General features: G+C 45.5%; 1 protein-coding gene across 10 annotated transcripts in view; it reads left to right on the top strand.

Annotated features, from left to right (window-relative positions):
* Positions 1 to 23,746, top strand: part of SRGAP2 (SLIT-ROBO Rho GTPase activating protein 2) — a 243,118-nt gene that overhangs the window by 162,181 nt on the left and 57,191 nt on the right. For 8 of the 10 annotated variants that reach the window (XM_060091024.1, XM_060091021.1, XM_060091026.1 and 5 more), the window contains exons 5-9: positions 2,321 to 2,383; positions 11,164 to 11,379; positions 11,953 to 12,081; positions 19,727 to 19,951; positions 23,613 to 23,714. In XM_060091024.1, coding sequence (XP_059947007.1) covers positions 2,321 to 2,383; positions 11,164 to 11,379; positions 11,953 to 12,081; positions 19,727 to 19,951; positions 23,613 to 23,714 — 735 coding nt within the window. The remainder of the gene's footprint in view (positions 1 to 2,320; positions 2,384 to 11,163; positions 11,380 to 11,952; positions 12,082 to 19,726; positions 19,952 to 23,612; positions 23,715 to 23,746) is intronic. The other 2 variants (XM_060091025.1, XM_060091022.1) reach the window with 1 other exon arrangement.

Below are 23,746 nucleotides of genomic sequence, written 5' to 3'. Positions count from 1 at the left end.
GGGAAGCCCTGTAGAGCATCTTGGTCCCTGAGGAGAACCTGCTGATTATCTTGTGCTCTGTGGAGGAAGGCCAACCCCCCGTACACTGAAATGGGGGTGTTGGAATCTAATGTGGACTCAAGAAGCCAGGCAAAGGATGGCAAAGAATTATAGAATGGCAGAGGTTGGAAAAGACCTTAGGAATGTTTAAGCCAAAGACTTTCATTTTATGGAAAAGAAAACAGAGGTCCAGAGAGATGGACCAGGTTGTCCAAAGTTATTTTCCTGATAGTGGAGGAACTGGAAATAGAAGAGTCTTGTGATTGCCAATTCAGGGCTCCCTCCGTCCCTCTCCACTCTACCAGGTGTAAAAATTCATGTCTGCTCACAACAAAGGTCACACATATGTTATATTCCATAATTAATTCCTTAATAGAAAAATGGTGAAGCATAAAGGAAGAGTGCAAATGACTGCTAAACATGTAAAAAAAAAAATTTAGGCTCACTAGAATTAAAGGACTGCAAATTAAAAGAGGATACCATATCAAATTTTCAAGACAAAAAAAGGTAAAAAACATTCTTATATGCTTCTATTGGTATTTTAAATGGGTACAGTTTTTTCCAAGGGCAATTTAATGGTATCAGTTAGCAGTCTTTGACTCAGCAATGTTACTTCTAGGGGAAAATAATGACAGGTGTGTGCATAGATTATATACAAAGTAATTAAATACAGCATGTTTTAGTACAAAAACTTGTAAGCAAAGTAAATGTCCAAGACTATAGGAACTACATTAATATAATCTATTATAATACTATAGAAGAATAATATGTAGGGAAATATTCACAACATATGTCTAAGTGGATAAGTTACAGTGTGTATAATGCAATCCCAATTCTATAAAAATCGTAGAGAGAAAAATGTATAACAGTCTAGAGTGGTGATTTCTTAGGGGTAGGAATTAAGGGTTGCTTTTTCTTTTTTGAGGTTTTCTACAGTTTTCTTATTTATTACAATAAACATATATTCCTTTTGTAATCAGAAAAAAAAGTATTTTTAAAGTCATATATCTTAAAAAAAAAAAAGCAAGATCTTAAATGATTATGTTTCTGACATGCAGGACATCTTCCTTTCTTTGCTTGGGAGCTGAGCTGTACCAGGGGGTAGGTAGTATTATACCTTCTGTTAGAAGGGCATTGTTGGTGTCTGATTTTTAGTAGGAAAGAACTGGAAGGAGCTGGCAGAAGATAAAACAAAGGTTTCCCCTCTCAGTGACCCAGTGATGCCAATCAGTTTTTTTTTTTTTTTTTTTTTTTTTTTTTTTTTTCCCCTTTCGGTATGCGGGCCTCTCACTGTTGTGGCCTCTCCCGTTGCGGAGCACAGGCTCCGGACGCGCAGGCTCCGGACGCGCAGGCTCCGGACGCGCAGGCTCAGCGGCCATGGCTCAGCGGCCATGGCTCACGGGCCCAGCCGCTCCGCGGCACATGGGATCCTCCCAGACCGGGGCACGAACCCGTATCCCCTGCATCGGCAGGCGGACTCTCAACCACTGCGCCACCAGGGAGGCCCGCCAATCAGTTTTATGTCCTGCTCTCGTGGGCTTGGCATAAAACACTCAGTATCAAAGGCGTGACTCATTTCCTTCCTGCTTCCTTATTCTTCTCTATTTCTACCCTTCTCCCCATGTAGTTAGATGCCAGCCCTGGGCAGCAGCAGCGAAGAACCTGAGAGCCACCACTCCTTAAGATTAACCTGTTGGAGGCCCCTTAACGTATATCATCAGTATCAAGTAACATTAGCAACCAGTCATGATTGAGGTACCACTGCCCTGGGAGTTTGAGGTAGAAATAAAGCAAGTAAGAGGTATAATTTCTTCTTGCTTGGAGGTTCCTATTTAGTCAGGTACTTTGAAGTCCTTGGATGTTTATATACGCATGCCTATCTCATCCTATTTCACATCTTTCTTTCCTCCACAATTCTCAGGAAAGCCTGACTGCAAGGATTCAAGAAAGCTCGTCCCACCTAACAACGGTTGCCAAGTGGGTTGCAGCTTTCAGGCCTGCTCTTCGGAGACCAATTGAAAAATCAAAGGCTACAACCCATTTTCCCTCCACACGATTTCCTTTGCTAGGCTCTAGAAGGGGCACGTTTCATTTTATTAAAACTCTTTTAGTAATCTGACCATAATTTGGTCTGATCAGAGTGGTTATCTGATTTGCTGGGTTAAATAATGGGCCTTAATTGAGTCTGTGTTATTTGTAGAGCCCGTGCTGCCCTTGCCTTTGTTGCCCCCTCCTCCCTCCTTCTGTTTCCCAATTAACCTTCATTCCTCTTTCTTTGCAGAGTAAAGAAGTCGGCCAGCAGCTCCAAGATGATTTGATGAAGGTCCTGAATGAGCTCTACTCGGTAAATCAGCTGGGTTGCTTGGCTCTTTCACAAGCAGAGGGAAGCAGCATTTGGCAGCTTGTGGCCATACTCACGTCAGCAACAGAACTGAGCTGAGGTTGAGGACAGTGCATGGTCCCCACTAGGGATGACTTCACCCATCTCTTTTTTCACACTCTTATTTTCAAACTGTAATGAGCCCAAAGACACTTTCTCAAAATAAGATCTCTCTTCAGCTGTGGAAGCTAACTGGCTTCTTTGGGGGCATTATCACCAGAGACCAGCCAAGGCCTAGGCCACCAGCACAACTGACCCTCATTAACAGCAAACCAGGGGCCCCCGAACCTAATGGCAAGGAACATAGCTTGCATTGCTCCATGAATGATACTCGCCCTATTGGAAAGAACCTATTGTTCAAAGTTTTGCATCAGTTCTTGGATTGATCTGGTTTGAGACTAGAACAAGTGCTCTACAGGGACGCAGAGTCCTAAATGCCCTTAACATAAGGGACCAGTTCAGGCAGAGAGAGCTTTGTATCGACTCTCTGGGGCTTTATAAAGGCCACACCTCCACCAGTGAAGGGCCAGGCTTTGGGTTTGGAGAAGAAAACACAATTTGTTCTGAAGTGACTGGCGCTTCAGGCACATGATGCCTGTGGCTGATGCGCGTTTCTTCATGCACTGGGAGGTGGTGGGGGCTGTTTCTCCCCCAGCCGTGTTTCGTTAATTATAATTAAAACAAACACGCACACCAAGGAAATGCCTGCTGCCCTATAGGGAATATTCCTATTGGGCAGCTAAAGCCTTTCAGGGCCCCCTTCTCCAGCTGGGCTGTGCCAGGCCTTTGTGTCATTCTCCAGGATTGCCCCATCCTGTTTTGGAGGTGAAATTGATTTCCTGTGTTTACTTGCTTATTCACTGCATTTTTTCTTTTTCTTTCTTTCTTTCTTTCTTTCTTTCTTTCTCTCTCTCTCTCTCTCTCTCTCTCTCTCCCTCCCTCCCTCTCTCTCTCTCTCTCTCTCTCTCTCTCTCTCTCTCTCTCTCTCTCTCTCTCTCTCTCCCTCCCTCCCTCCCTTCCTTCCTTTCTTTCTTTTTTTAAATTCACAGGAAGACAGGCAGTGGCGACATGTATCACAGGCATTTGGGATCAGAGAATTCCATGTTCTTGATCCAAAAGCCTAGGTGTGGCCACTTTGTCATGGCAACTGTTAAGCAAGTAAATAGGGTAGAGTGGTCATCAGCTTTGTCTCCAGTGATGCTCAGTTTGTTTGCAGTTTCTACTCTGTTACTCTTCTGCTCTGAAGCCAAGTAGATAGATGGTTCCCTTTGGTTCAGTTCCCAAGTTTTCATTTCTTTCAAATGAAGCTAAGGCTGTTTAAAAATAGGAACCTGTTGACGTGAACCTTTTTCAGACTGGATGAGTTTCCTGAACCCTCTGGTCTTTTAAATGCTTTACTTCTGCTCTTTATTTATTTTTAGAGCATCTTCTAGGCACGAAGAAGAGCTACTACTCCTTTCTCCTGGCAAATAATTCACTAAGATAGAAAATGATGCATGTAGTCATTATATGAATCCTTTTGTTTTCCCATAAGCATCTTGGGCCTCTGCTGTTGCCCTTTCTGGGGAAGAGTCAGGTGGGTAATCAGCAAACTGCAAACCAGTATAAATCCAGTGTGCCACGTCTGCAGTGGGACTTGAGGCAGCAGAGGAAGAGCAGCATCTAGGGATCTGTTAGCTTTCCTCAGAATTCTAAGTCTCCTAATATGCTGATTTTAAAATAAATAAATAAATAAATAAATAAGTGAAAAGGCATAATATGTGTTGGAGTGAGAAAAAACCTTGGAACTCACTGCTCTAAGGAGGGCCGAGCTGGCACCTTGGGCTATAGTCTTCAGGCCATCCAAATTTGCCCAGGACTTCACTGGCCACCATGAGGCCATAGTCCACGCAGAACATAAAGTCTTCCCATTAGTGTGCAAACCAAGAATTGGCTGGGCTTGGTGTCCCCTTTCATTAGGTGAATTAGTACACACTCTTAGAATCTATCCAAGGCCCAAACAAAAATTTGACATTTTCCTCTAGTAGGCAATGGGAAGAGAAAAAAGTAGAGAACACTGGAAAGTTCCAGAGAAGGCAGAACAGTCTGGTGCAGTGATTCTCAAGCAGGGGGATTTTTTCATGCAGGGGGACACTTGGAAACGTCTGCAGATGTTTGTGACTGTCACAGCTGGAGCAGAGGGTGCTGGAGGTCAGAGTGCAACTGAAATCTTATCATGCACAGGACAGCCCTCACAACAAAGAACTGTCTGGCTTAAAAGGTCAATAGTACTAAGATTGACAAACCCTGGTCTAATGACTAGAATCTCCTGAATTAGGCAACCCAGATTCTACCCAGCCTCCACCAGCTATATGATCTTGGGGGATGCTCCCGACCTCTGTTGAGCCCGCTCTCCACATACTCCATGTACTGGTGTCTCCATTTCCTTGGGGGTGGGGAGTTTGGGGGAGTCATGCTTCATGAAATATCAGACTATAGTTAAGGGTCAGATGAGTTTTCAGATTCTATAGGCCATTAGAAAGCTCAGAGAATAGAATGATGAGTTGTTTCTTCTGGAGGGTGAGATAAGTGTAGGACTAGTCTGACAAAGGCACCATGGCATTAGGGTGACTGACTATCTTGTTTTACCTGGAACTGAAGGCTTTCCTGAGACATGAGACTTTCAGTGCTGAGCCTAGGAAAATCCTGAGTAAACCAGGATGATCGGTCACCCTATATAGGACAGTGGTTTCATCAAGTAGGAACTTGGGACTATTGTATGCTAGCTTTGAGGAGATACTTGCTGCATATACTCTCTCTGTGTCTCTGCCTCTGTAAGAGGAGTTAAGAAGGGAACAAGGGAGGACTTCTTTTCTTTCTTTTTTTTTTTTTTTTTTTTTTTTTTTGCGGTACACAGGCCTCTCCCTGTTGTGGCCTCTCCTGTTGCAGAGGACAGGCTCTGGAAGTGCAGGCTCAGCAGCCATGGCTCACGGGCCCAGCCGCTCCGCGGCATGTGGGATCTTCCCGGACCGGGGCACGAACCCGTGTCCCCTGCATCGGCAGGCGGACTCTCAACCACTGTGCCACCAGGGAAGCCCCTCTTTTTTTTAAAATAAATTTATTTTATTTATTTATTTTTGGCTGCATTGGGTCTTTGTTGCTGCATGTGGGCTTTCTCTAGTTGCGGCGAGCAGGGGCTACTCTTCGTTGCAGTGCGTGGGCTTCTCACTGATGTGGCTTCTCTTGTTGCAGAGCGTGGGCTCTAGGGCACGTGGGCTTCAGTAGTTGTGCCACATGGACTCAGTAGTTGTGGCTCATGGGCTCTAGAGCACAGGCTCAGTAGTTGTGGCGCACGGACTTAGGTGCTCCGCGGCATGTGGGATCCTCCTGGACCAGGGCTCAAACCCGTGTCCCCTGCATTGGCAGGCACATTCTTAATCACTGCACCACCAGGGAGGCCCGGGAGGACTTCTTATAAGGAACTTTCCCTTTATTTGATCTTCAGTAAGGGCCTCTATAAGCAATAGAAGTTATTCGTGGGCATGGGATAAAGGAAATCAAGGATGTAAAGACCCACCGTATTCAGTGCTCTTCTTACCTTGTATCTGCCCTTAATGCCCACAAATACCTCTTTTTGGGAAACTGATCACCTACAGGTTGATAATTTAGGTTTTTTGTTTGTTTGTTTGTTTTTTTTGAGGTACGCAGGCCTCTCACTGCTGTGGCCACCCCCCGCTGCGGAGCACAGGCTCCGGGCGCGCAGGCTCAACGGCCATGGCTCACGGGCCCAGCCGCTCCGCGGCATGTGGGATCTTCCCGGACCGGGGTACGAACCTGTGTCCCCTGCATCAGCAGGCGGACTCTCAACCACTGTGCCACCAGGGAAGCCCTAATTTAGGTATTTTTGAACCTTGATGATCCAAGGGGCAGGATCCAGGTGTTCCCAAATAAAGATGCCTTTGGGCGAGAGGCCCAGACTCTCACCATAAGGGGCCAGCTGCCTCTCTGTACCTTCCTTTTATCTGCCTGAAAGGCCTTTGATTTTCCTGACTTGGCGCTCTGTGCCAGGGGCTGCTTGCCACAGCTGCTCTCAGAGAGCAATCCCAGTGAGCATTCTCCTCCACGTGCTTTTTACCCCCTAATGGGCTGGCTAGTTTACAGGCCATGGCATAAGTGGTTTTCATTTCCTGACTGATGAATCAGGAATGCCTTTGAAGTCAGAGCACACTGCTTCCCAAAGAACTCTGGAATTCTCTGCCTCAGTTATACTCAGAGGCTGTATCTGGAAAAGCCCAGCAATGTCCCATAGAAAGGATTGAAGGTGGGGGCACTGAGCCACGTGGACTGGCTGAGTAGGAAGAGCCAAGGAAGCCCTAGAATTGAGAAAGAAAGAAAAGGTGTTGGGACACTAGAGCTGTTGTTGCCCCAGAGGTTTCAAGCTTCTGTCCTCCCCGTGAATATATGTCCCCTTGATTTGGTGCAGCAACTGTCTGCAGAGCCACTTCAGACTGGAATTTAGCACCTGCTCCCTTGAAACAATGTCAGTTAATAGTCCCCCCACTCTGCCTGCCTGTTTGTCTTCAGCACTCGGCACTAAGGATACAAAGACACATAAGAGATGTCCCTGAACTCAAGGCATTAGTTTTAATAGAAGAGACAGAAAAGCAAAGCAGTAAGTAAAATACGAGGTGATGAATCTTTCACATGTCTACACAGAAGAAGGGCATGAAGTCAGGCTCCTTGGAGAGATATTTGAATTGAGTCTTAATCGCCAAGAGCTCTTTTTTGTTCTCTAAATATTCCTTTTTTGCTGCATCCTGCTCTTGTTTCATGATGCAATGTCTTTTCATTTCTCATTGATCTCTCTGGGGGTATTACTGATGGATTATTTTTGAAGTTTTCTTCTTACTGTGTACTTTCTGTTAACTCTCAATTGTTTGCTTTGGTCTTGGTCTTTCACATTAGATATTTTCCTTAAATGTTTGGTAATTTTTGCTGCCTGCTCATATTTTAAAGTGAGACACTAAAAATCTGCTTGGAAGTTTTGTGTCAACTGTGGTCTTTACTTTAGGGTGATCTGACTGCACTGTGTCCATGGGGAAGCCCTGATATCAGTATTTGTAGATCTTTTATATCAGATGGGCAAATTCCTCAGATAAGGCTCTTCTGATGTCCTGCCTATGTCTGGGGGCTGAGTCATGAAGAGGCCTGGCCATCTCAACATTCAGCATAGAATTTTCCTGTTTTAAGTTCAGTACCCCATCCTCAGCTGAGCCTGGTGTCCCCAAGCCAGAGAAAATAAACCTCTGGTCTTCCACCACAGAGGAGGAGGGGATGGGGTCTGGGAGTCTAACTGTTCTCAGGTGCTCAATAGTTTCTCTTGTTTTTAGCTCCACCTTCATCCCACTGCCACCTACTCCTCTCAGGGCTTCTGTGATTTACTGGTTGCTTCTTGCCTCTCCCTACTTTTGGTTTAGGATTCAGTAGGTCAGTTACTACTTGCCTCTCCCCTTTTCATCTTCTGCTTTCATTCTTTTTGTTTTTCTCTGTTTATACCTAAAAAATAATAATAAAAAAACCTCTTTTCTATTATTCTAGTGTGGCTTGGGGAAGGAACAGAGCTAAAGGCATGAATTCAATATTTAGTTTTTCAAAGTAGAGTGAATTCCTTTGTAGAACTGCAAATTTAGACTTCTGAGTTTTTCCCCTAGTTTGTTTTGCCTCACTATATATATTTCTCCAACTCCTATCTTGACTTCCCTATTTCTCCACATCAATTATTCAAGCTTCAGCCTCAGGATACCTAGTTTTCCCTTGAGTTGAAAGACACTAGTTATACTTCTGTATTTGCAAAGAGAAGGGATTCAGTGTCATTAAGTCATTTGGGCAACCACATTGATTGTAAAACTACCACTGTGTATATATTTCTTAACCGGGAAGCAGAAAGGAAAACACAAAAGAAGTGGTGCTTACCCTTAGGAATTTATAGTTTCTTAGATGAGGTAGTGTTTTACTCTTTTAAAGCAAGTTCTTTAGGGGAAAGGAGTAATATAAATTGTTGATTTTTATTACTTCATTTATTGTCCTGTTGACACTATTCCTTGGACCCCTTTTTTTGTCTCTCATGTTCATTCATAATGTTTCTTCTTTATTTATTATGCATCTTCATGGAATAAAAAATCACTTTCTTAAAATCAACTCACTTTTATAACTGTTCACTCAAACTTTTGAATCCCTTGGTCACATTCAGGTCAAAAGAGAAAAAGGAGCCTCCTATCTGCCCTTCTTCTGCCAAGATAACAGATGCCTCTTTCTTGCTTTTTAGTCAATCTGGAAAGACTGAATTACTTAGGAAAGTTTTTAATGCTGTCAGTTGTTAAATATTGCTCCTCCTGTGTATAGAATATACAGAGTAGGTCTTATACTTATGGGAAATTATGTCAGGTTCAGAATAAGGTGAAGCTGATTTAAAACCTTCTGCATTATTATTATTTAAAGTCTAAAGTACTTTGACTTTGTCAGTGTCCCAGTATTGTTTACTCTTTCCTCCACCTCCAGCTAAGAGAGGAACATACCCACAAAATCCCTCTAACCCAGGATTTCTCAGCCTCAGAACCATGGGCATTTGGGGACAGATAATGTTGTGACAGTCAAAAATGTCTCCAGGCATTGGTCCTCCGGGGGCCAAATTAGCCCCCATTTGAGCCTACTGCTCTAACTCACATTTATAAATGAAACCAGATTCTCTTTTTAAGCCTCTCTTGACTAAATTTAGCCTTTCCTCCCAACTAATCCAGCCGTAGTCATAGGCAGAGGAGAGACACTGGTGCTTAGTGGCTAAGAATGTGGACTTTGTGGTCTGACAATCCTGGGTTTGAATCCTGATTCTGAAGACCCAACACAGACAAAAATAAATAAAATCCTGATTCTGATTCATTTACTAGCTGTGTGACCTTGGGTGTGATAGTTAATCTCTTTGAGCCTCAGCTTCCTCATCTTTATATTGTTTTTTTTTATTTTTAAATTTATTTTTGGCTCTGTTGGGTCTTCGTTGCTGCACATGGGCTTTCTCTAGCTGCAGTAAGTGGGGGCTACTCTTCGTTGCAGTGCACGGGCTTCTCATTGCGGTGGCTTCTCTTGTTGCGGAGCACGGACTCTAGGTGCACGGGCTTCAGCAGTTGTGGCTTGCGGGCTCTGGAGCGCAGGCTCAGTAGTTATGGCGCACGGGGTTAGTTGCTCTGTGGCATGTGGGATCTTCCTGGACCAGGGCTCGAACCCGTGTCCCCTGCATTGGCAGGTGGATTCTTAAATTCTTAACCACTGTGCCACCAGAGGAGTCCCTCAGCTTCCTCATCTTTAAAAGTGGAAATAATAGCATGTCCTTCGGACTTGTTGTGAACATTAAATGAGGTGACGTACATAAGACCCCTGACACACAGGGTGTACTGATAGAGATTATTATTAGTATTACACCCTGGCTCTCCTCTGTTGTTCAGTCACTCCCCCCACCGCCACACACACACACATACACCCCAACCCCTACACTCTCTAATTCTCCCTCTTATGGCATCAAAATGTCAGCACTCTTGAACTTCAGCTTGCTTGGTTTGTAATCAAGCATTTTTAATTTCCAGATAGAAGAAGAGGCTCCCTGTGTGGAAACAGAGAGCTCCAGCAGGAAGGAGCAGGCACCTGGTGGCTGGAAGTATTACGTTTGGGAGGAAATGAACGTAGGTCCCAGGCTTTCCAGCCTCCTCATTAGGAAAAGGGACTAGACTCCCAGACAGTTGCTTTGAAGGAAAATTTGAAAATTGTGTCCTCTCCTTTGATACTACTTCCTTCCTGTGGCAACTCCAGTTTCATTTGATGTGGATTTTGTTCCTTCTTAGGCTCTTACGTGAAATTTTCTGCAGGTTTACCATCTTCATGGGGTTGTTGTCTAGATCACAGGATTGCTACAAGAATGAAATGAGAAAATGTGTGTGTGGCACTTGGCACACAGCCAGGAACATACTAAGTGCTCAGTAAATGGTAGCTGCCCTTGTTCTTGCTGCTGCTGTGAGAGAGGGTGTTTGATCTGGATAAAGCCGACAGACAGATCCCTAGGACGTGAGGCCAGTAGAAAGCGGGTTTGGAGCTCTTCCTCTTCCCCATTTTATGTGAAAGTCCCCAAAGTATAGGCTACTCCACAGGCTGTGCTGCCCTCTTCAGGGTCCCAAACAGCCCAGGAAGGCTTTGCTCCTGGGGTCTGAGTGGTGGTGTTTCCCATCTTAGTCTTGTGAGATGACTAACTGATGGAAATTACTATTATTACTACTATTACTATTAGTAATAGTAGTATACTATTACTATACTATAGTATACTATTACTACATTAGTGATATAGTATATTACTATAGTATACTATAGTATACTATTACTATACTATACTATTATTACTACTATAAATTACTACTATTACATTTCTATATAAAATAGAAATGCTTATAAATGTTAATAAATAGAAGTAAATGATCTCGGGTGGAAGACGTAAAATCATTTTAATAATAAGACATGTTGGCTCAGTTCAAATACTGCTTTCCTGTGCTTTGGAGTGGTCGTTCATATAGAAAGTTTGCTGAACCAAACCGTATGAATTTTGCCCTTAAGGATATGAGGATATTGCTTCATGGGGGAGAGGTCCAGCTGAGTCTCTTAGCCTGTAAAACAGAGAATTGACCCCATTGGCTTGACCTCTAGGGGTGGGGGTGGGTGGTGTCTTACAGGTCATGAAGACATATCACATGTACAATGCCGACAGCATCAGTGCTCAGAGCAAGCTAAAGGAGGCCGAGAAGCAGGAGGAGAAGCAAATTGGAAAATCCGTGAAGCAGGAGGACCGGCAGACCCCACGCTCCCCTGACTCCACATCCAACGTCCGCATTGAGGAGAAGCATGTCCGGAGGAGCTCAGTGAAGAAGATCGAGAAGATGAAGGAGAAGGTGTGTAGGCTCTGGCAACTGTAGGGGCTGGGGAGGAACATTCTGGAAGTCAGGACTGATGGGAATTTTCCACTAAGCCCTGTGGAGAGCAGAACAAGGAAGCTCTGGTTTCCTTTAGTGCCTAATGACCTTGCTGTCTGCCCTGGAAGAAATCCTAGGTGTTGGAAGAACGTGGGCATCTGTAGCAGACAAACAAGAAACAGTAGTTGCCTTTCCTAAGCCTGGGAGGGGAACCGTAGGGTTTGGCTTCAGATGTCAGGTGTTCAGAGGCAGATATAGTGACACCTCCTTCAGGGTCGTGGTGTAAGGATGGAGAATGGAATTTACAGATAGAACCAAAGTGGGACACGCATCTAAAGTAGGGAGCCTCATTAACCTTTCCTGGATTGATCTACATTATGCCCTTGAATCTCATTAAACAGAATTAGAACCCAATTTAAGGCAGATGCGCATAGGGAGTAACAGCACAGTTGTGGTTCTCGAATGTGCTGTACTTTCATCTTTTAGAGAACAATCTCCCCTCTTTAAAAAAGAAAAAAAAAAAGTAAAATTGAACTTTTGTTTCCTTTTCAGCGCCAAGCCAAGTATACAGAGAATAAGCTGAAGGCCATTAAAGCCCGGAATGAGTACTTACTGGCTTTGGAAGCAACCAATGCATCTGTCTTCAAGTACTACATCCACGACCTGTCTGACCTTATTGATGTAAGTGCTGAAAGCCAAGGGTACGAGGGCGCCTCTTTCCTGGATTCGAAGATCTGGTCAGGAGTCCCCTAGTTCTGTTACTCAGGCATCTTAAAGCATTCTGAGAACAATTATGAAGATGGTAGCCATGATCTCTCAGGGGCTTGTCATGTACCAGGTACCAGGTAAAGCAGTTCATAATTTTTTTCATTCAGTCCTCACTGGAATCCTGGGAAGAAGGCATTATTACCTCCACTGTTACAGATTAAAGTTCAGAGAGTTTAGATGACTTACCCAGAGTCAGATAATAAGTGACAGAGGGAAAAGTGGTACCTAGGTCTGATTTCTAAACCCAGGCTCACAACCACTGTGCGCTTCTGTCTCCTAGGAAATACTCCCTTAGATCAGGTACTTGCCCATAGAAGTGAGTGACAAGAGCTAAAGTGTTAGAATGTCATACCTTATATTTATATAGCACTTAATATTTCTCAGTATTATCTCATTTGATTGTCTTGTCACCCTTTGGGATCAATATAACTATCTCCAGTTTGTAGATAAGGAATCTAGGTAGGGCTCTAAAGGATTCCTGCCCAAAGTTAAACTGCAAATTAGAGTCCTGGTCAGGAAGGTATCCAGATGCCTCTGACATGTGACCCATACTTCTCGCTGTGGCACAAATATGAGAGAAGCAGGATATGAGGCTCATGTGTTTTGCATGGGGCAAGCACAAGGGATAAGGGTTTTGTCTTCGGCCTTATGGGTCAGCCTTGGCCTTGTTTCTCCTGCTGCTTCTCCTCACACCTTATAGTTAAGTCTTGCAATCGATCTCACCTGCAAACTCCAGTCTGGCCCAGTTCTGAGCCAGCCCTGACTGCAGCTGTGTAAGTACACCCTTCCTCACCTCTCCTGTCATCAAAGTGAGGGGCCTGGAGCCAGCCGACTCAACATAAGCATCCCAGTTTCCAGGGCTTCAGGCAGACCCTGGCCAGTCTCCTCTCGAGGCCTGATATTTGCCTCTGGCTGTCAGCAAGCAGTAGCTGGGTTTTGCAAGCCTCTGGCCAGACCTCACATACTTGCCTGTCTACCTTGGTTTTTCCATGAATGAACCTGCCACACTTCACAATGTCATGTGTGGTTCTGGTCTAAGATGCACCATTGCATAACTAGCTGGGTGATCTGGGGCTTGTCGTGGAACTGGTTTGGAACTCTGCTTTGTCTCCCCTCCACCCTCTGGCAAACTGAAGAATTGGGCTAGATCATTGGGTACTTAAATCTGGCCTCACATTGGAGCTGCTTGGGGAAAGTTTCTAAAATACAGATTTATGTCTCCCTTCAGCCAGGGCTTTTTGAGTCAGTAGATTTCAGTCCCTTAATGCCCTGGGTGTCATTGTCTTGCTGGGGAAGTGGAGCCCTGATCCCTGTTCAGGCCCTGCTTTGTTCTCTCTGCTTGTTGATGCCAATCTGAACACTGTCCTTCAATGGAGGTCAGGACCCTAGACAGGATCCTTTCTCCTCCTCAGGGGAACAGCTCCTCACTGTTGGGAGAGAGGCCTGTTCTCAGCATGAGGAAGAGAATCACTTCTTTCCTGTGCTCAATTTCTGCTATTTATCTCACATTCGATAAAAAAAAATCAGCCTGGGCGGTCCGTCACACCTCTGCTACTGGTTTGTCCTTTTCTCTTTCTTTTGCCCCCAGAGTAGCTTTCGTTACCCTTTCACCAAAACCCTGACCTCAGGGGAAGAGAGGGGCTACTGCTAAGTCAGTCACAGTCCACAGAGACTCCATCAAATGTGAGTGGGTATTTTAAAATCAGTCCAAGAAGCAAGCTATTTTGCTTCTTATTCTCATCACTGGAAAAAAAAAGAAGTTTGTTAAGAGCCTGTCTTCACAGGGTGCTGTATGAGGTGCCATGAAAAAGCAGTCTGCCAGTCTCCGTGGTGATCAGCCAGGGCATGGGTCTAGGTCACTATGAGCAAGTCCAGGCTGGTAGCATTCCAGGCCACACGGATAGTAAAGTTGCTCTTGTTTTATTTTGTTTGTTTGTTGTTTGTGTTTTTCCTGAGGTGAAATTAATTACTCTTTTTTTTTTTAAAGTTTACATTATTCTGCTCTACAAATGTTCGTTAAATATTACTTGGGATGAAGCTATGTGCTCAGCAGCATCAGGGGTACAAAAAGAATAAAGTAGTTCTTACCTTAGAGGTATTCACAGACATACAGACAAATCATTTCTGTGTAACTGGCTAATTGCAGCACCAGGGCTAAGCACAGGGGGCCCTAGGACAGTGTTTTTTCAAACCGTAGGTCATGATCCATTAGAGCCATGAAATAATTTTTATGGGTTTGATTTATTATTTTTTTAATGAATAGACTATACTAGGTTAGAATAGACTAGAACAGAATGGGAATGAAAATATCAGGGTGCATCATACTAGTAAGGTTAAGTTTTATTCGGTGAAACTATTGTGTTGGGGTGTGTGGGGGTGTGTGTGTGTGTGAGAGAGAGAGAGAGAGAGAGAGAGACAATATAAGATGTATTTCTTACTAAGTCGGAGGTCAAAAATGTTTGAGAGCCAGTGCACTAAGAACAGAGGAATGTCTTTTAGTCTCTATAAGCTCCATGAGGGCAGGAACAAAGTCTCCTCTTTACCTTAATACATACATACATACATACATACATAAGTATAGGGCTTACTGAATAGCTGAGCACATAATCTGTTTATTGAAGGAAGAAAGGAATAGAAGGAGGAAGAAGATGATTTCCTAAGCCAAGATTTTTTTCCGTTTTATGCCTTTCAACACTGTTCTCATTGAGATCTAATTTGCATACAGTGACTGAACTTAAGTGTTAAATTGCAAATTGTGGAGTATCCTATACCCTTTTAACTTACATCTCTATCAAGATGTAGAATATTTCCATCACCTCAGAAACTTCCTCTTTTCTCTTCCCAATCAATCCCGCACCCTGAGGCAACCACTGTTCTGATTTCTTTCACTGTGAATTAGTTTTGCCTGTTGTAGAACTTCACAAAGGTGGGATTTTTATATAGTATATATGTTTTATATCTGGTTTCATTTGCCCAGCATGATGTTTTTGAGCTGCATCCATGTTATTACATGTATCAGTTAGTTTCTTGCTTTTTCTTGCCGATCTGTTGCCATAAAAATGGCCAAAAGGATACTTTGGCCATGAACCAACAGTTAGAGCAGGAGTGAGTGGGGAGCCCGGGTCCCTTGGCATTCTGATCTCACCAGTATCCAGAACTTGCTTTAAGATGTGGGATGAATCTTGTGCCAGTCCATTGCCATCTGTTACGGACACCATTCTGCCTCCTTCCTGGCAGTGTTGAAGCTCACTGTGTGCTAAGGCATCGAGGATAACTGAAAGAAGTGATTTTTGTCGATGTCAGTCCATTGACACAAGGACTAGCCCTTGACTTCTTTTTATTATATAGTATAAGATTTAATCTCAGATTGTAGGAATCTACATGAGGCATCTGACACACAGCAGGAAAACCTTGACTTCAGCCCAAAAAGATATTCTGAAGTGACTTGAGATAGTCTAAGAACCACAGGCTCCTTGGAATGTGCTTCTCTCCCCCAGGAGCAGATGGAGGAATGAAGAACCAGGCATTGTCCTCACAGAGTGTTGTGAGTGCTGTGTGCGTGGGCAGAGAACCTGTGACACCATGTGCACCCAAGTCAGATAGGAGGGAACCCAGCTTTCTCAATAGGACATTTTATTAAGGGCAATTATTTCTTGCTTCCGTAGAAGTTTGAAGTGGGTGTTTCCTTTTCTAGGCCTTCTCTAGAGTCTCTGGGTGAGACTATCAGCTGGTAAAGGGTTAATGAGCTGTCAGTTCAAGTCATCACACATCTGGAAGGGCTATCATTAAGTTCTTATAAAAATTTGATTTCCCCTGAGAGAGTTTTCATCAAACATTTATATAACCCAGAAATGGCCAGGGGAGCCCGGCATGGCCACAGAACTCATCAGAAGCCATGGAAAGCATATTTTGTCCCCATTGTGAGCAAAATAATGTGCTGCCTCTACTCACTGGGATTCTACTGGGAACAGGGATGAAATATTCAAATCTTGTTTACCTAACCTTGCGAGAAGTTGCTTCTTTGTTGAAGCCTCAGTTTCTGGCTCTTGCCCTTTCAGATATGTGGAGAGCCAAGGCTCTGGAAAACCTATTCTGAATCTCCCTGGTTGGCTGGAGGCATAGAGGAGCCGGAGGGCACATTGTGAGTCAGACCCCCACGCGCTGACACAGAGAAGCTACAGAGCAGTTATATAATAGAGACAGTGGACTGGCCCAAGAAAGTTCCATGTCTTCCGAAGGCCATCCAGACTGAGTAAAACAAAAGGCTTCAGTGGCCGCATCTGCCCACTTGACTTAGATCAGTATTCAGCCTAAGTAGATTATTTCCTGGGAGGCTAGAATCTGTATTCCTGGCATCAGTCAATCAACTGATGTTTATTAAATGCCTACTATGAGCAAGGCCTAATGGTGAGGGATGCAAAGAAGGAACAAGACACTGGCCAAGCCCTCTTGCCTTCTGTTGGGGCGATGTGAAATGGCGAGTCACAGAATGAGGGAGTGTCATTCTGTGTCACATGAGGGCTGTAGAAGAATGTTGTTCTGAGTGGAGGCCAAGGTTAATATATGCCAGAGTTGCAGGGCTGGCTGGCTTCCTAGGGGCTGAGAATTTGATTTGGATCTTGAAGATTGGGTCAGTTCCCAGGTGAAAGGAGTGAGAAACATTTTAGGAGGAGAGAATGCTGGGAGCTGAAAGTGGATTTGGAGATATTGGTGATTGGTGTTTGTTTAAGTGTCTGCACGGTACCAGATATGTTTAAATGTGTATCAGCCACACAACAGCCTCTGAGGCTGGCGTTATCCCCATGTGGGGCTCAGAGAGGTTAAGTAGCTTGCTTACCGTCATACAGCTGATTTGAGGCCTATGGTTTTCTAATACTTGACCCTGAACAAAGTATATCATTGGATTAGAACAGAAGAGTCTGAAGAAGAAAATAGAGGGAGATGATGTTAGATGGTCAGACTGAAGACAACTTACACTTTGTTCTGGCTATTGACCTTGCTTAATTTCACTGAGCTTCAGCCTTCTAGTCCGGAAAATTAAAATAATACCAACCTCACTGGAGTTACTATGCAGATTAAAATGTAGAATGTACATAAAGCTCTTAGCACACTGGCATATAGTAAGCACACTTAGTAAATGGAGGCATTTTTAAAAAATTATTTATTTTTAAATATTTATTTGCTTTTAAATTATTTTAAATTTTATTTATTTTTTGGCTGTGTTGGGTCTTCGTTGCTGCGCACAGGCTTTCTCTAGTTGTGGCGAGCGGGGGCTACTCTTCATTGTGGTGCGCGGGCTTCTCATTGCAGTGGCTTCTCTTGTTGCAGAGCATGGGCTCCAGGCACACGGGCTTCAGTAGCTGCAGCACGTGGGCTCAGTAGTTGTGGCACATGGGCTTATTTGCTCTGCGGAATGTGGGATCTTCCCGGCCCAGGGATCGAACCCATGTCCCCTGCATTGGCGGGCAGATTCTTAACCACTGCGCCACCAGGGAAGTCCCTGGAGGCATTTTTAAATTTCCCAACTGAGGAAGGTGGATGATACTTTGGGGAAAAAATGAGAGCTATTAGAGGTTCTTCAGCAGGGAGTAGGCGTAACAAAAGCCATATTTGAGGACAGTGAAGCAAACAGCACTGTAAGACGATAAGAGTATGAATTAGGGTAGAGGGAGTGAGAATGGAGGGGAAAGGGGAGTTACCAAAAATATGTAAAGGTTACGAAGACTGCCTCCCTCTAATTCTCTTCTGCCCTGAAAAGCTCCCCCCACCCCCACGTACCTGCTCAGCCCTGTGGGCAGCATTACTTCTGTTCATCGGACTTACAGGCATGGAGTTCATCATCAGGGTCTACACAGAACTAGTCAAGAAGGTTTACAGGTTCAAGGGAAGCTTGGCTAGACCAGCAGTATCTCCCAGAGGAGGAAGTGCCCCTGCACGTGCAGCCTCCCAATCAGCTGCTTTTGTCTAGCTTCCCTCCCAACTGAATTTAATGTCTTTCCATCCTCCGCCTCTAGTTAAGCTGTAAATGCTGTTCTTCCGCACAGCCAGGCACCTGCCAGGGCCCACTGGCACTGAATCCAGAGCCCAGCCCGACAGGCACTCTGTCACGGAGCTTCTTGTTAGATGCTGGGAGGAGGAGGCACATCACATGCTTTTTCTTCCCCAATAGTGGCTGGTCCCAATGTGATCATAAAGAGGGGGAAAGGCTGGGGGAAGAGTTAAGTTAATGCCTGCTTATGGAATTAAATGGCAATCAGGCAGATGGTCTTACTCTATCCATAGATTCTTCTCTGATCTTTCTTCTCAAGTTCTGAATCTCAAAGCTGTTTAAGCAATAGAGGGGATAAAAGATGGCCAAGGAATTTGGGTCTGTGGGTCCTTTGGGAGGGATGGGGAATATTGTCATAGAGTTACAGAATGCCATTGCTGAAGAGGGCCTCAGGGATTATATTTAGTCCAAGTATTTTCAGACTTTTCTCTAGCAGAAGACTTCTTTCTCAAACCAGGCCTTAGATAGAATCCCAATATATTAAATAGAAAAACAGAGCAGAGCTGGTTTGGTTGAAACAGGGGCAGGAGGCTCTAAGTCCTGCTAGTTGGGCTGCCCTGTTACCCCCTTCTCAAGGGCAGCCTGAGCACAGAGCCATAGAGCTCTGGGCTACAGCTTGAAAACCACTGACCTGGCCAAATCTGTTCATTTTACAGTTGAGGAAACGGGTTCAGGGATGTGGAGTGGCTTCTCCAAGGTTGCTTGACTTCCAGTGTTTTTTTTAAACTATTGCCTCTTTCATAGCACTTTTTTTTTCCATGTTACTTCAATCAGAATCCTTTAGATGATGTGAATTTTCCCAGTAAGGCTTATGTTTAGAAATTTTTGATCTCATAAATGCTGTCAAGCAGGAGCTTTAGTACAGAAATCCTAATCTACAAGTAAGGCCTGTCCTAGAATGTTGGGAGTTTGCCGGAGGCGGGGGTTGATGACCAGTAGAGTCAGCGCCCTCCCCCCCGCTCCACACACACACACACACACAAACACACACACACACACACACACACACACACACACACACACACATTCGTTTCTTCTCTCACCTGGAGTTCTCTTGCACCACCTCTGATTTCTGAACCTGAATGCTGAAATGGCCTGGCTTGATTGGTATATGGTGACTAAATCACAGTAACCCTGAGGGAGTGGCAGGCTATATTTTTATTGTTGAATTTTGCTACAGTGGTATCCCCAGAGGAACCTGAAAATAGAAGAATATTCTCCTTAACTCCCAACTCTTTTATGTTTACTGAAGAGCATGATTACGTAATTTCATTTTGTCCCAATGAGTCCTCTTCATTCCACCCACCTCACAGTCCTCTAAGGAGTCCTCCATATCAAACTAGGAGTCAAGAACTGAGAAATATCACCCAGATCTTAGAGGGTCAGCCCTCTTCTGGCTGCACAGCTAGTCTTGTTGACAGGGTCAGATCTGCCCTGGGGGCCACCCTCCCCCTCTGCCAAGCCCTGTGGCTGTCCATGGTTTGCTCACCTGCCTTCTCCGTTCCACAGCAGTGCTGTGACTTAGGCTACCATGCCAGCCTGAACCGCGCGCTACGCACCTTCCTTTCCGCTGAGTTGAATCTGGAGCAGTCAAAGCACGAGGGTCTGGACGCCATCGAGAATGCTGTAGAAAACCTCGATGCCACCAGTGACAAGCAGCGCCTCATGGAGATGTACAACAATGTCTTCTGTCCACCTATGAAGTTTGAGTTCCAGCCGCACATGGGGGACATGGTGAGAACCTCTTCCCACCCGCACGTCCCCAAGGGGCTTGAGCTCACTTGTGTCTAGATTTACTGCACTCAAGCTATGTTATTCTGGGGAAGGCAAGGCCTGGGGCTGGCTTCATGTCCGGTGGGTGAAGCCCATTCCAGCCATTCAGCAAACAGCTCCTGGGTGCCTGCTGTCCACTAGGCTTGACCGTAGACGTTGGGGATTAGAGCCCTCAGGGAGCTTACAGTCAGCTGAGTTGAGAGTTAGAAATATGCACAGGGAGGGGCACCCAGAGGGACCAGCAGAATCAGAGGAGGTGAAAAACAGCCAGCGTGTTTTAAAAGCTACTAACAGTTCAGTATGGCAAAAGGGAAGGAGAGAGGTGGTGAGGCTGAAAGAAGTGAGAGCTGAGATGGGGCTAGATACTAAAGGCTTCTGATGGGGACGGAAGGCTAAGCAGGGTGATGACGTGATCTTTTGTCACTCAGCAGAGTTCTGAAGGATCTAATTTTCTTGGGTTTAGAAGATGGTGATAAAAGCTATAGTTTTGCCTGGGTATTGAACAAAAAAAGAATGGGTACCTACAGAGAGGACAGGAGCCAAGATGTCAACCCTAAGAATGGCTATCCAGGCAGCAGTGCATGAACACGGGGGCCCTGTTTATGACTTTTCACCTCCGATGACTAAAACAAGAAGGGCCTAAATAAACCGAAGTGAGAGGAGTGAGAAGCTCTCTGGTTTTCATTACCGTGAATCTTGTGGTTTCTCTTCTGGTGGTTGTACCTACAAATCAAAGTGAATCTTATTGCTGGGGTAAGAGCCACCATTTGACCTGTGGGTTAAATCAGGAGGAGGATGTATAGGCTTACATAATAGAAAAGCTCAAGATGGATCTTCAGGCATGGTTGGGTTTCGGAGTGGGAATTTTATCAAGACTTAGTTTTTCTCTTTCTGCTTCACATCCTGTGTGTTGGGTCTATTCTCAAATAGGCTTTTATCCCGTGGGGGCAAGGTGACTATATTTCCAGCCTTATCTCCTTGTAGATTGAAATCCAGCAGAAAGAGTATCTGCTTCCCTCCTAGAAGCCCCCACAAAAGTCTCATTGTGTCTCCTTGGTCCTGATTGGGTGACGTGCTTATCCTGGAGCCAGTCACTGTGGCTGGTATCTGCAGTCGGCTGATTGGCTTATGCAGAGGTCACACACTGCATCCCCAAGTTGGGGAGAGCCCCATCCAAAGCACATGGCCTGTGTCGTGAGTGGAATGTTCCCCGCAAAGGACAGTCAGGCCAAAGTTACCAGAAGAAGGAGGAATGAATGCTGGGTGATGTAAAAACAACAATGCCCTTTCAACAAGGGAGTAGTGCTTCCGTTAAGATTAGCATCCAGATGCTTTTTAGAAAACCCTCCTCCAGAATGACAACTGTTATACTGTAACCAGCGGATTTGCTGTCATCAATAGACCACCATGGAGAGTGGGACATTTCTATCCTAAAGACAAAAATATGGAGATGATTTCTTTCCTCCTCTCCTTCTTGGGGAAAACCAGACCATTTACAGTTTGTTTCCATTGCTGTGGCTTAGGAAATGTCAGCATCTGAACAGATGGGGAAGTGAGATGGCAGCAAGTGCAATTAGAATACGAGGGTGTACTGGCGTGTCACCAAGCCCCAGGAAGCCCCATTCCTCACCTGCCCTGGCTTCTGGTCAAACTTGCCTCCCAAGTCCCTTCTCCAGCTGCCACAGAGATTCCTTCCCAGGAAGCAGTGGAACTTGGGGACCAGCTGAGTGGAGTGATACATTTTCTGGTGTTGACTGAGATGCCTTCTAAGCCAAACAGCTTGTCTCCATAAAGGGGGATTCCAAATGCTGGGTGCTCAGGCCCCCTCCTAGCCCTGTCAGAGCCTCATTTCCATACTCCAGAGCACAGCTGGAATGCATTACCTTGCACCCCGATAGAGGACCACTGCCAAAGCATGCATCAGCAGCCCTGCTGCTTCTTAAAGAAACGAGCATGGAGGTGGTTTTCCCTCCATGATTCCTCCCTGCTACGTCGAAGTTACTTTAAAAATCAATAGTTCAGTCTTCTGCCTAGGGCCTCCCTTTGTGTGATATAGCTGATCAGTGGCTGGGCCAGGCAGAGGCCAGGGCCAGTCCTAGATCTTGCAAAGGTTTTGCATTCCAGCCTAGCCTTCATGTGAGTGGAAAAGCAGCCATCTATCCCCAGTCATTGAGGGCTGTCTGTAGACTGTGGAGGCAACAAGAGGGAGCTGCCTGGAAGTCCTTGAACTAGGGCCAAAGTTCGGATGGCATTTTGAGCGGAAGCCCTGAAATTGGCCAAGGCCCGACACTGATTGGTGTTCTGGGGCACTCAGCACATGAATTGATGCCAAGCACTCTCAGATGTACTAGGAGGGGGTGCTTGGCTCTACCCTTGGTGCCCCCAGAGACTTGTGGGGCTCTGAATGCCTGACCAGTGACATCAGGCAGCCAGAGAGTTTCACTATTGGCACTAACCCATCCTGGCCACTGAGCTTTCTCCATTGTGTCTGCTTATCCAAGAGCCAGAATGAAGTCAGCTCTCTTCAGATCTGAGAGCTGGCTCAGGCCAGTCTCTCAGCTGGGGGAGGAGGTCAAGTCAGTTGAGAGCTTAAAAGCCAATGGAGGAAAAGGTCAAGTCCCAGCCCCCTCCATTTGAAGAGAGGTTTTGTCTTTTCAAGCAAGAGAATGGTCTTGGGCATGTGAATGTGCCCACTGCTGGGGAAGGAGGAGGCCAGTTCTATCCAGATGTCTCTTTGCAGACGAGAGGCTAAAGGACACGTGGTGGCAAGGTGACAGGAGCTGCCTCCACGTGGTCCTGCCTCCCAGTCTGCCAGCCTTCTGTTCCTCATCTGTCATCCTGGGGACGGTAGGTGACCTCAAACCTATGCCATCGCCATGGGCCCATCAGGAGACAGTGGCTCAGCCATCCCCTCACACAGGGGGAAGCTTGTTGACAGCGATCCTTGGGGGGAAGGGCAGACTTCTCTCCCACACAGATCTGGTGAAGATGTGGAGTAAAACGATGGCTTTTTGAAAATGCCAAGTTCCACAAGATTCCGTGCCCTCTGGGGCCCTCTAGCAAAACCCGTGGACTTGTTCCTGGCTTCACACTTTCTCTCATTGAGTCAGAGCTCTCATGCACGGCCCAGATTTATAAACACATGCTGGCTGCCAACAGCGGCATGTTAGCCTCCTGACCCACTTCTCTCCTGCTTTCACTCTGGTGTACAGCAGGGAATGAAGGAGGGGCCAGAGAGGTGGCCACTTGGACCTCTGGCAGGAAGTCCTCACTGTGCCAAAGCTTTGTGTATCTGGAGCTGGGCTGCCTAAGGCACTCTTCTCTGCCTTAACTCCAGCTTCCTTGGAGCCCCAGGCCCTGTATAGACCTGCCCCTGCCAAACACCAGGCTGGAGGTGGGCTCCAAAGCGAGAGAGAGATCTTTCCAAACAGGTTCCATTGCTCATTCCTGTCTTGTGCTATTTGGTCCTGGAAGAGGTCTACACACTTTGGCTTTGGATTTTGTTTTAACATAGAATTTGCGAGCTTTACAGCTTGAATATAAGTAGTTTTATTAACAGTAATGGGACTCTGACAAAAGAACTGTGTCCCCTTCCTGACCTAGTATTGCTTTCTTTTGGCAGGCTTCCCAGCTCTGTGCCCAGCAGCCCGTCCAGAGTGAGCTGGTGCAGAGATGCCAACAACTGCAATCTCGCTTATCCACCCTGAAGATTGAGAACGAAGAGGTGAGACTCAGAACCACCCTCTGAGTTTCCCT

The sequence above is a fragment of the Mesoplodon densirostris genome, chromosome 2 (genome assembly GCF_025265405.1).
Source record: "Mesoplodon densirostris isolate mMesDen1 chromosome 2, mMesDen1 primary haplotype, whole genome shotgun sequence".
Classification (NCBI taxonomy): domain Eukaryota; kingdom Metazoa; phylum Chordata; class Mammalia; order Artiodactyla; family Ziphiidae; genus Mesoplodon; species Mesoplodon densirostris.
The sequence above is the reverse complement of the archived record's forward strand: the minus strand, read 5'-3'. Positions and strand labels throughout refer to the sequence as shown.